Source organism: Podarcis tiliguerta, assembly GCF_965153285.1.
Source record: "Podarcis tiliguerta genome assembly, chromosome: 12".
Taxonomy (NCBI): domain Eukaryota; kingdom Metazoa; phylum Chordata; class Lepidosauria; order Squamata; family Lacertidae; genus Podarcis; species Podarcis tiliguerta.
This window is the reverse complement of record NC_139545.1, coordinates 58,828,308-58,839,514: the sequence shown is the minus strand read 5'-3', so window position 1 is coordinate 58,839,514 and position 11,207 is coordinate 58,828,308. Positions and strand designations below refer to the sequence as shown.

Here is an 11,207-nt window from a genome sequence, read left to right as displayed (position 1 = left end):
AAATAGTGGGCTATGCGCACCAGAGCTTTCCATTCCTGAACAGTAGGATTGTTGGCATGTCTGCCTACAGCTATGTCAGGTCTTGGACATCTAGCAATGGAATTCAGCTTGCCTAGAATGCATCTGTACAGTGTGGTGTCAGAAAATGCTCCAGCAGTACTATCTACCTGGTAACCTGTCACCATCGGTGTGTCTACTGGATTTGCATCAACCAACTTCAGTCTGGTCAATACATCAGCAATTTTCTGTGTTTGGTGTACCAGAAAATTACCTGCCTGCTTTCTTCATGCAGGATGCATTCATGAACAGCACAGAAGATTTGGTCCCATGGCATGGCCAAGATGCCAGGGATGGTTCAGGGTTTGACCTATATCTTAAACAGTGCCGTGTGCCCTCGCCATGCAGTCTCTCTAATTACAAGAAGCAGAACAGGCATATTGTTGACGTGCGCCAAGCTCAGTAACGGAGCTGCGATGGGTGGGAGACGGAAGGGAGCTTCCAAGTGCAAGGGGGTGTCGGGGGGGGGGGGACTTGTGCTCCCAGTGCTAAAAAGTCCCAAAGGCTGCAACCGTTCTTCATAGGGGAGTTCCTCCAACCAGTGGCATAGCGGCAGTTGTCAGCTGATGGAGTAGGGTTGCCATATTTCAAAAAGTGAAAATCCCGGAAAAAGCTTTTCCTTTCCTTTCCTTTCCTTTCCTTTCCTTTCCTTTCCTTTTGGCCAAAGTTGTTTAATTTTTTTGGGAAAACCCCCAAAAGAATGAGGTTCTAAAGCTATTTTTAAGAAAAATATATTCCGAAATGGGTTGTCATACGTCCAGTTTTCCCCGGACATTTTGCCGATTTGCGGAAATCCTCCCCGGACGCCATTTTGGACGGCCGAATTCCGGATATGGCTGGATGTATGGCTTGGCAATCCCTCGTAGCCGAGTAAGATTGTCTTCCTTGAACACGGTTTTAACAGTGAGTCCATAAGTGACTGTGGAGGCCAATTCTGGATCCACACGTCCGTCCACAGTGAGGACAGAGGTTTCCAGGCGGGAGTTGATCCCGCCGAGGGTGCCTTCCTCTTAGCACATTTCTCCCTTTTGTCCTGAGTTCGAGCATCTTACAAGCCCATGACACCTTTAGTAAAGGCTGTTCTCCAATTGGAGCACTCACAGGCCAGTGTTTCCCAGTTGTCGGTGTTTATACTACATTTTTAAAGATTTGCCTTGAGAGAGTCTTTGAACCTCTTTTGTTGACCACCAGCATTATGCTTTCCCTTTTTAAGTTTGGAATAGAGTAGTTGCTTTGGAAGGCGATCATCAGGCATCCGCACAACATGACCTGTCCAACGAAGTTGATGTTGAAGAATCATTGCTTCAACACTGGTGATCTTTGCTTCTTCCAGTACACTGGTATTAGTTTGCCTGTCTTCCCAAGTGATGTGTCAAATTTTTCGGAGACCCCGTTGATGGAATCTTTTGAGGAGTTGGAGATGGCGTTTGTAAGTGGTCCACGTTTCACAAGCATATAGTAAGGTTGGTAGTACAATAGCTTTGTAAACAAGCATTTTGATTTCCCTGCAAATGTCCTGGTTCTCAAACACTCTGCACTTCAATCGGGAGAAAGCTGCACTCACAGAGCTCAGGCGATGCTGGATTTTGGCACCAGTGTCAGCTCTTGTGGAAAGGTACCGGTAACTGCCCAGGTAGGCAGCCCTAGGCTGGAGTGACCCCCCCCCCACCAGAGTAAATTGGGTGTGCACTGAGCTGCTTGCCCACCCATGTAGGGGGAAGCCCAGCTGGGCGATGGGGTTGGAAAGGGGCGCTGGGCTGCTCTGGGGTTGTCTGCATGGGGTTGCCTGCTTTGCGCCCACTCAAAAATTTTGCACCCAGGGCCACTGCCCCCCTGACACTCCCACACTACACCCCTGGCTCCATCCGGGTAGGACTTAGTCACACACTCTTGCATAAGAAGGAAATCTAAATCTTGCTGGAGCTACCTGGTTGAGGACTCCTTGCGAGAAATCCTCTCCTACTTCCCTTTTGGAAAGAGTGGGGTGACCAGGCCATGCGATTTCCTGACCTCTAATGTACTGAGTTGAATAGGATCCAAAAGGCAGCAGTCTGATTGGTCCTAGAACAATAGGATTCAGAGTGCAGCAGTCTGCTTGGTCCACAGGAGCCACCCAATCCAGCTCCAGGTGGAAGTGAATCCACAACCTGATTGGCTTACAGGCGAATCCCGGAATTAGCCAATCAAGGGGGGCCCATTGTGTAAATAATGTATATATAGCACACATTCCGGGGGAACTTCCATTCCTCCTCACCACTATGAGCTGAATAAAGAGCATGAAATCCACTCTCGACTCCGAGTATATTTCACGACCCGAAAGTGGGAATGTTAGTCGAGGAATCTGCAGCGACTGTGTGCGGCAGAGGAAGACTCTGGATCAGGCAATGTTCTTGCAACGACAAGTCCTTGCGAATAAATGTACAGAGTCCAGCATCTTGTGTGCAATAAAGGCACCAGAACCTTTCCCACCTAGATGCATCAAACAGAAAAGCTCGCAAATCTGATTCTGCCCGTTAGGGAGAGGTGGGTTAAGCCTGGGCTTTGGGTTTTTAAGAATTGTGCTTCTTCATTTATATTTTGCGGTTTTATGTATTGTGCGCCGCTTTGGACAATGCGTATGGGTAAGCAGCATTCGCTTAGCTGTGGTTCCTGCATTGCGGGGGCTGGACTAGATGATGCTGTGGGTCTCCTTCAATTCTACAATTCTGTTCTGTACATAAATAAGTACACAGGTGAGGAATGAAACTGGTGTGGACATTTATTCCAAAATAAAACAAGATTTCATTTTGCACCTTTGTCAAAGCTGTAACATTCCAAACTTACATGTTGGTTAAAAGCAACTATTAAAATAATTGGTTAAAAACAACTTGTTACACGACGGGCAGATTCCATCCACAGTGGAGGACCTGTGTGGCTTCATTGATTTCAGAGGGAGAACTGTGAGCAATGTCTTCGTTCCCACCCTGTTACCAATGATGGGCCTTGAAGGTGCTTGACTGAGCCTGGATCATGCCCAATATCTCTGATGATATCCCTATACGCTTGAAATATACACAATGTCGTGTTTCTCGAGTAATTTGATGTAGTGCTCCAGCTGCATCATCTCCACCTCCATCTTCTCTTTGCGAAGTCTCCTCGGAATCGAATCAAGGAAAACGGAAAGACTTTGGTATTCGTGGTTGATCTCCTCCCAGTTTTTCTTCAGGCCCTGTGCGAAGGAAGGGAAAAGCAAACGCTAAGCAAACTTATGAAGTATGCGGCAGCAGAATGCCAAAATGTGCTTTATGTGCCTTTGCAGCCAGCAGTGCAGACAGAAATTTAAACATGGATAAAATGAATGTATTTATTTCATAAAGCATATGCAGCGCTTGATTGTAAAAACAAGAACAGCCCTCAAAGCCGTTTTCAAAAGAGACAAAATAATAAAATTATCACTAAGAAAAATTAAGTACGATGATTTAAGATGTTGAAAGTTTTAAGTAACGATAGACTAAAAATAGATTAAGACTCGTATCAACTTTCTAAACATCTGGGTAGCTTGTCTAGATAATAATGTATTAAGCAGGCACCAAAAAGAGGACAGCCTAGGGGTCCGCCTGGTGTCAGGAGGCAAACTTGATAAACTTTTATCATGTTGCCTCTTCCTCACCTTTTCTCTTAACTAAAAAGCCCCAAACGGTGCAACCATTCCTCGCAGGGGACCCTCTCCAGCCTCATGATAATTTTGGTGTTCTTTTTCTGAGCCAACTTATTCCCCCCCCCCCCCCCCGTCCTGAAGTCGTCTGATCTGCGTCAGCCCTGCGTCACTACCTCCATGATTTTCTCCTTCTCTGCCTTGGAGAGTCTCGTCAGGCCTTTCTGCATGAGGGCTTGCTGGAGGTAAGCATCACTCTCCTCCTGAGCCTTCTTGGCATCCATTATCCGCTTCTTAATGTATTTTGGTGTCACACCAAAATCCTGCAAGGAAAACACACTTGGATGTCCCAAACGATGCATTGCAGAAAACGCCTGAACACCCCCTGATCTCCTCCTCCACCCCCACAAAGCATGGCAAGAAACTGACCGAGAAAATGTTCACTGTAGGAATAAACAAAGCGGCCAATACTTTAGTTTGGGTACTATGGATATATATATGTATGTGTGTATTAATCAATTATTTGCCCAGTGAATCAGATCATGAGCAAAATGTGAATAAAAGAAAACCATTTAATAATAACAATAACAAAAAAGTATTACTTATACTCCGCCCATCTGGCTGGGTCTCCCCAGCGACTCTGGGCAGCTTCCAACAGGATATTAAAAACACAATAAAACATCAAATATTAAAAACTTCCCTAAACAGGGCTGCCTTCAGATATTTTCTAAAAGGCAGATAGTTGTTTATTTCCTTGACATCTGGTGGGAGGATGTTCCACAGGGTTGGCGCCACTACTGAGAAGGCCCTCTTGGATTAGCATCTTTGCTGAGTCTATGTAAGGCCTCTAGAACCTTAGCAACACATTTTAAATATTATTTTAGCCAAAGCATCCGAGATTTTTAAATGTGCCTAGAGAAGGGCACCTCCAAGGAGGGCTGAGAGAGACCCCAAATCTGAAAATCCTGGAGAGCCTTTGCTGCAAGCCAGTGTAGGCAACACCGGGCCAAATGGTCCAAGAGTCAGATCCAGAAAAAGCAGCTTCCTGCGCTCCTCTGAACCATACCTTTTTGTGGAGGTATCTTTGAATGAGCCCCGAATCATCCAGGAGGAACTTGTCTCCCTTCCGCACGTCAACACATGCCCGGAGGGGCTTCTTGGCCACGGCCATGATGGCCTCGGCAACGTTTGAGGAGATGTAATCCTTCTTGCTTCGGATGCCCATGATGGGGTGGTCGTTCCTCTCGGGCACATTCAGCCCTGGCGGCTTCTTCATGCCTTGGTTCCTTCTTCCTGCATTGTTTTGGAAAAGCCACACGTTTGCAACTGTTTTATCAGCAAAGAACTGCCTTGGGGACCCTCTGGCATGCAGGCCCTTTCCTTCCTGTGGTTTCTGGCAAGTGGGATTCAGAAGCATCACTGCCTCCAACTGTGGAGGGCAGAGCAGAGCCACCCTGGCTCGGAGCCACCCATAGATCTCTCCTCCATGAATGGTTCCCCCAAAGAATTGTGGGTGCTGAGAGTTGTTGAGAGATCCTTATTCCCTTCCCAGAGTTACAGTTTGGCTGACAGGAGCGAGCCAGCAGTAAATCACACTGAGCAAGTTGGAGTTAACTCCTTAGTAGCAAAAGCAGGATGAGGTGAACTGATCACAGCAGGAGGGGGAGACACCCATGACTCTTCACCATCCAGACCCATCTCTGCCTCTTGGCCTCCCTCCTCTCCTGCTTTAGCTTCTGCCTCTGAGTCTGGGCTCCTCTCTGCCACAGACTCTCCCCACTCACTAAGCCCTGTTGCCTCTCCAGCTTCCGATACCTCCTCTTCCCAGTCTTCTCCCTCATCTCCTTCTTCCCACTCATCATTGTCCCACCACCCCTCCCTGGGCTTTGAGCCTTCTTCCCTTGGTGGTTCCCTACCTGGTTCCTCCCACCATTCCTCTGCTCCCAACGGAAGTGCCGAGTGTGTGGGGTTGTGGGTGCTCCAGGCCTCACAACATTCCCCATGAAGGGGCAGGGCACCCACAATTTTTTGTCCCACCAGGGAAAAAACAAGGTATACAGAAATAAACAACAACAGCACAGTTGCACACTGGGTTCACTTGCAGCCCCAGCAGAAAGCAGAACTTTTCTAGGTAGGCCTGGTCTGGTCCAGTGTCCAGCTTGTTCTCTCAGACCAGATGCAGACTCCTAGAATCATACAGTTGAAAAGTAGGAAGGGACACAAAGGGTCAACTAGTGCAACTCCCCGCAATGTACAGAGCATGCAAAGTGGTGGTTGTGGCATCTTTCCCTCCCAGAGACGGTGGTCCTCTCTCAAATGCTTTCCAAGAGGATTGGGAGAGACCCATAGCACAGAAGATTTAAATGGCTCCGGAGATTCGTGCTTCCAAAGAACCTCACCCCAACCCCACGGTTCTGCTAAAACGTACGCTTTAAGAGCTTGGGTTCGTTGGCATGCTTCCGAAGAAACTCTCTTGGAGTGGGGATGTAGAGCTTGGGGATCCCCATGGTTTTGGAGGGCGCCGTTTTCCTCTCTTGGATTTCGCGTATCACAGTTGGCTTGAAGGTCGACATAAACCTTTCGTTCAAGACGTAGTGGAAAGAAGCACACCATTTATATTTCAAGAGTCATTGGCCGGCCGTCAGGCAATGTGGGGCAGCTGCCTCAGGTGGCAGGTGCTGGGGGGGTGGGGTGGGGTGGTAGTGAGAGCCATTTGGGGCTGAAGTGACTTTAAATAGATAACTAAAGGTAAATAAATAAAGCAAAGAGCTCCCACTACAGTCAACATGACTAGCTTGCCCCATTGATCTCACTAATGCCCACGTTTGACTGACTACGGCTGGATCCAACCCACCAAATTAATTTCCTTTAAAATGATTTGGAGTGCGATGAGAGCCCCTCTGTACTATTTCCCGAGGCGTGTTTTTTTTTTTTTTTTAAACTAATGTTTGCTAGTTTGCCCCCATACCTGACCGTCTTGACAGTTTTTTTCTCCTCTTTGGGAATCAGGTTGTAGATAATCTCCTCGGCATAGAAGGCAGTCATCTTCAGGCTTCAGGCAAAAGTCCTGGAGAGAGCTGCATTGAAATTGTGCAATGCAGTGGTGTTCAACCTTTTTGAGTCCATGGCTCCCTGGACCAACTACCTTTCTTTCTGCAGCTCCCCTGTGGGGCTCAGGAGCCCAGTTATGCCACCCCTTGCCTGCAGAGCCGGCAGCCCCTCACCCATTTTCAAACACCCTCCCTTGTGGAGTGATTCCTCAGCCTCCTTTCCCCTCTTCTTGGGAGTCCTCTGGGCAGCCGCTGCTGCCGCCCCTGGCCTCTGAGCTGCCCCTGTGCCCCATAGAGAGGTGCCTCCTCACCCTGCCCCACAGGGGCCTGGGACTTGTCTGTCCATTCCCAACAGCAAGGGCTGGTTGGCTGGGCTCCCTCGCCCACTTGCTTGCTTACTCTGAAGCCACCTCAACTCCTGGCAATCAGCCCCCCTGGCCAGCCCCAGAGGCCCCATTCAACTGGGGAGCTTGTAGACAGGGCTGCTGCAAACAACAGCCACACAAGCCTTTGGGAGGCAGAGACACAAGAGGGCATCCGAGGATGGAGGGAAGGAAAGAGGGAGAGAGGCCAGTGTTGCCAGCCGCACCCCTGACCATCATTCAAGGCACCCCAGGGTACCATGGCACACTGGTTGAAAACCACTGGTACAAGGCATTAGTCGAGGCACAAGGCATTAGTCGATGACAACAACAACAGTGGTTGTACAAAGGAGGGCTCTCCTTGTACAGAAAAACTAAATTGGGTTGAGTAAGTGTTTCCACTTATGGTTGGATGAAGAGGTGGTGAGGCGTTAGGGTGGCAGAAGACAGTTGGCCAGAGGATGAAGCATCCAAGATGAGGTACCGTATTTTTCTGTGGATAAGATGCCCCCTATTGTTTGGGACTCAAAATTAAGGAAATGCACTATCCGTGTATAAGACGACCCCTTATTTTAAACTTCAAAAATTTAGGAAAAAATATAGTCTTATGCATGGAAAAATACGGTATATTATTTTTCCTATATAGGGAGTTTGTCCTAATGGAAAGCTCTTGCAGACTCCTTGAACTCTGTCCTGCAATGCACTACTGAATAATGTCTGATCAACCGGGAATATTAGTGTGAAGGCACCATATTTGAACCCCTAAGGGGAAATTTTTAGCAGGGGAGGAACCAAACCCCCAGGAGGGAGGACTACTGAATCTTACAAATATGCTCTCTCGGCAGCCAGACTTTTAGATGACAACAACAACAGTGGTTTGGGATTCATTTTCAGGAAGTGATTGTTAGCGCTTGAGAGCCAGAAAACTGAGGGGCACAAATCTATGGTGTAACTCAATTTGGAGTACTGCGTGCAGTTCTGGATATTTTCAAATTCTACAATATCCAAAAAGGATATTGTAGAATTTGAAAAGGTTCGGAAAAGGGCATCCAAAATGGCTGAGTGAGTGGAGCGACTCCCCTGAGAGTTGCAGCATTTTGAGTCTAGAGGAAAGGCGAGTTCGAGGCAACATACTAGAAGTTTATAAAATTATGCTTCTCTCAAAACACCAGAACTTGTGGACCTGCAGTGAAGCTGAATGTTGGAAGATTCAGGTCAGATAAAAGACGGGACTTATTCACCCAGCACAGAGTTTAACTGTGGAACTCCTGGCCACAGGAAGCAGCCATGGCCACTAACCTGGATGGCTTTAAAAGAGGGTTAGACAAATTCATGGAGGAGGAGGAGGAGGAGGAGAGGGCTCTGGGTGGCTCTGGGTGCAAATCCTGCTTGTCAGTTTCCTTTTGGGGCGTCTAGTTGGGCCCTGGGCGAAGAGGATGCTGGATTAGACGGGTCATAGGCCTGATCCAGCAGGGTCTCCTTAGGTTCTTTTGAGTAGATGATGAATCTGGGACTGTTGTTCTGCCCCCCCCCCTTACACTGATGCTCCCCACAACCTCTCTTCGTAGGGGTCCTCCCTCTCCACTAACCGTTTCCTTCCCCCCATATCATTTTTGTTAAATCTTCCAAAACATTTACCACCATATACATTTTTAAAAACACTAACCGTTTCTGAGCAGATTTGAACAAGTTGGACACCCCCACCCCCCCACAGCTCAGGTGGCAGGTGGCAGTTGGGATTCTGAAGGGAGGGAGGAGGGCCCCCCAGGTGTGCGCAGAGGCTCCGCCCACTGGTCGCATGCTTCTCCCAGGAGGGAGGGGCTCCAAACTCATCCTCCCTTGCCCCGAGGCGGGCAGTTTTCTTGAGCTGGTCCACAGCCGCCCCTGCGAGGGAGGACAGCAGCTCTCTTTCTTCCGCTTATGGTGGAAACATCACTTCCTATCATATCCATCCTATATTAACTCTCAAAGATGGATAGGCTGCCCAGAGGAGGAGAAAGAGACCCCTCCCCAAGTGCTCAGATGAATGGCTTGAACTCAAGCGGGTAACCAGACCTCTGAGCCCAGACTTCCTATGCAGACAAGGTCTCACTGTGGCCACAATTGTGCTGCAGCATCGCGCACTCGCTACAGCTTCTGGCTCAAACACGGGGGAAGCTCCACATAGAGCGCATGGCAGTAACTCAGTCCTGAAGTACTCAGTGCACGAACCACCGTGGCAAGGCTTCCCTGGTCCAGGAATGGCTGTTGGGCCAATCGTAGCTGGTCAAAGGCCACCTGAACGCAAAAGGTTTAAGACTCGGTAGAGGAGATGAGTTGCAGACCCCACGTGGCCCCATTCAGCTGAACTCTCTTAGACGCCCACCTGGGATCTTCCCACTCGGCATCCTTTCCCAGGACACTCCATTCCATTCCTCTTCCCACCCACTTTCCCATTTCTTCCCCAGCAGCGACTCAGCCTTCCTGGGCCGGGGGGCTTTGGGCTGGTTAGTCTCCCCCAGGAAATATTTCTTCCTGAAAGGTGGCAGGGTGTGTACATGTTGTACTTCTTCAAACCTGGGGGTTCCTGCTACCCACCCAAATCTGCTAATATTTCTGCCGTTAGCTAAATAAGGATTGGCATTCAGAGAACAAGCTTGCTCTCTCTCTCTCTCTGTGTACAATCCCTTCTGCTTTCTGTCTTATTCAATAATATACTGTAATTTCCAAACATACCACAGATTGATTGCTCAAATGGACCGCAGCTTCCTCCTTTTTGGCTTTGCTAACCTGCAGCCACTTTTGTTAAAATAGATATTGTTAAGTAAAATGATGTGCTGTTTCTGTGACTGACATGCATTAAAATAATGGGCATGTTCCTTTCTTGTACTGCAGGCTGATATGGGAACAGGATGTGCAATTTATGAAATTTATGACTTGCTTGCTTGGAAAACAGACCCTCCAAGTGTCCTTATTTACCAGGGACATCCCTGATTTAGAGAAGCCATCCCAGTTTCTGATTTGATCCCAGAATGTCCCACTTTTCCTTAGGACATCCCTATTTTCACTGGAGAAATGTTGGAGGGTATGGAGTTACCTGACCCCAAGCCATCTGAGGCCAATCCTGTATAGGGAAGGTTGTTTTTTAAATGTTTAATGTTTTATTATGTTTTTAATATTTGCTGGATGTTGCCCAGTTTGGCCACCTGACAGTTCTGGATTGCAGCGAGTGGCCCAACCTGATCTGGAGCTGTCTCGACCCAATCTGACCCAAGGCCAGATCCCTCTGAACTGGCTCAGGATTTGGGCTGATGGATTGTTGGTGAAGGACCCTGTGTGAGAGGCAGGGAAGTAAGGATCTTCCAAGGTGGGAAGCTGGGAGAAGAAAGAGAAGCTCCCAGGTGAGATCTGGGAGGCTCCACCCCCTTCTGTGCGGGTTAAGAGTTAAGATCTACCTGTCAGAGAGGACTTTGCACCTTTCTTTCTCTTCTTTTTTAGATCAGTTTGCTTTTCAATGAAATGTAATATGAAAAGTCTGAATAAAACCTTAATTATAAAAAACAGGGGAAAAGATTTGGGCTTCAACTGAATGTGGTGCCCAGCTCTGCTACCCAGCATGTCCTCCTGGCCCTACTAAAATCTCGTGCTGCCTCAGGTGTGGTGGAGACACTCTCTCAGCAGTCAGCCTGGGTTAAGGTCCAACTGCTGGTCCAACCTCTGTAAGAGGAACGGATGCCATCTTGTAATTCGCCTCAGGTAGCAAAATGTCTTGCACAGGCCCTGCTCAGGAGACACTGATGAGACCCTTCTTAAAGAACAGAGTAGCTTTTATTTAGAGGCTGTTTCACGGCTGCAGGAAGCAGGCACAGAGCAGTAAAACGTGACTCCTGAAACATGGGAGAAATCAGTGGGCAGTTGTGGTTATAGCGTGCAGGGTTCAAAATGCAAAGTGCACAAGACATCTCCGGCAGTCAAGTTTCTCAGCAGTCTCCCAGTGCAGGGAAAGAGGCAGGATTTGGTCTGACCTAGTTGTCAGCCAGCAGAGGTGATCTGGTCATGCCCTAGTCGCCTTCTGGTGGATATGGCTTCTAGGCATGGATCCTTCATACTGGATTTCTGATTCAG

General features: G+C 48.3%; 1 protein-coding gene across 2 annotated transcripts in view; it reads right to left on the bottom strand.

Annotated features, from left to right (window-relative positions):
• Positions 1 to 2,794: 2,794 nt before the first annotated feature.
• LOC310661042 (enkurin-like) overlaps positions 2,795 to 11,207 on the bottom strand; it is a 42,720-nt gene continuing 34,307 nt past the window's right edge. The window contains exons 1-6 of one of the 2 annotated variants that reach the window (XM_083406782.1): positions 8,770 to 8,921; positions 6,660 to 6,768; positions 6,120 to 6,268; positions 4,758 to 4,984; positions 3,868 to 4,014; positions 2,795 to 3,265 (exon numbers count right to left, since the gene is read on the bottom strand). In XM_083406782.1, the coding sequence (XP_083262908.1) occupies positions 3,092 to 3,265; positions 3,868 to 4,014; positions 4,758 to 4,984; positions 6,120 to 6,268; positions 6,660 to 6,736 (774 nt within the window). In that variant the 5' untranslated portion in view covers positions 6,737 to 6,768; positions 8,770 to 8,921 and the 3' untranslated portion in view covers positions 2,795 to 3,091. Of the gene's footprint in view, positions 3,266 to 3,867; positions 4,015 to 4,757; positions 4,985 to 6,119; positions 6,269 to 6,659; positions 6,769 to 8,769; positions 8,922 to 11,207 lie in introns of those variants that run through there. The other variant, XM_083406781.1, reaches the window with a different exon arrangement.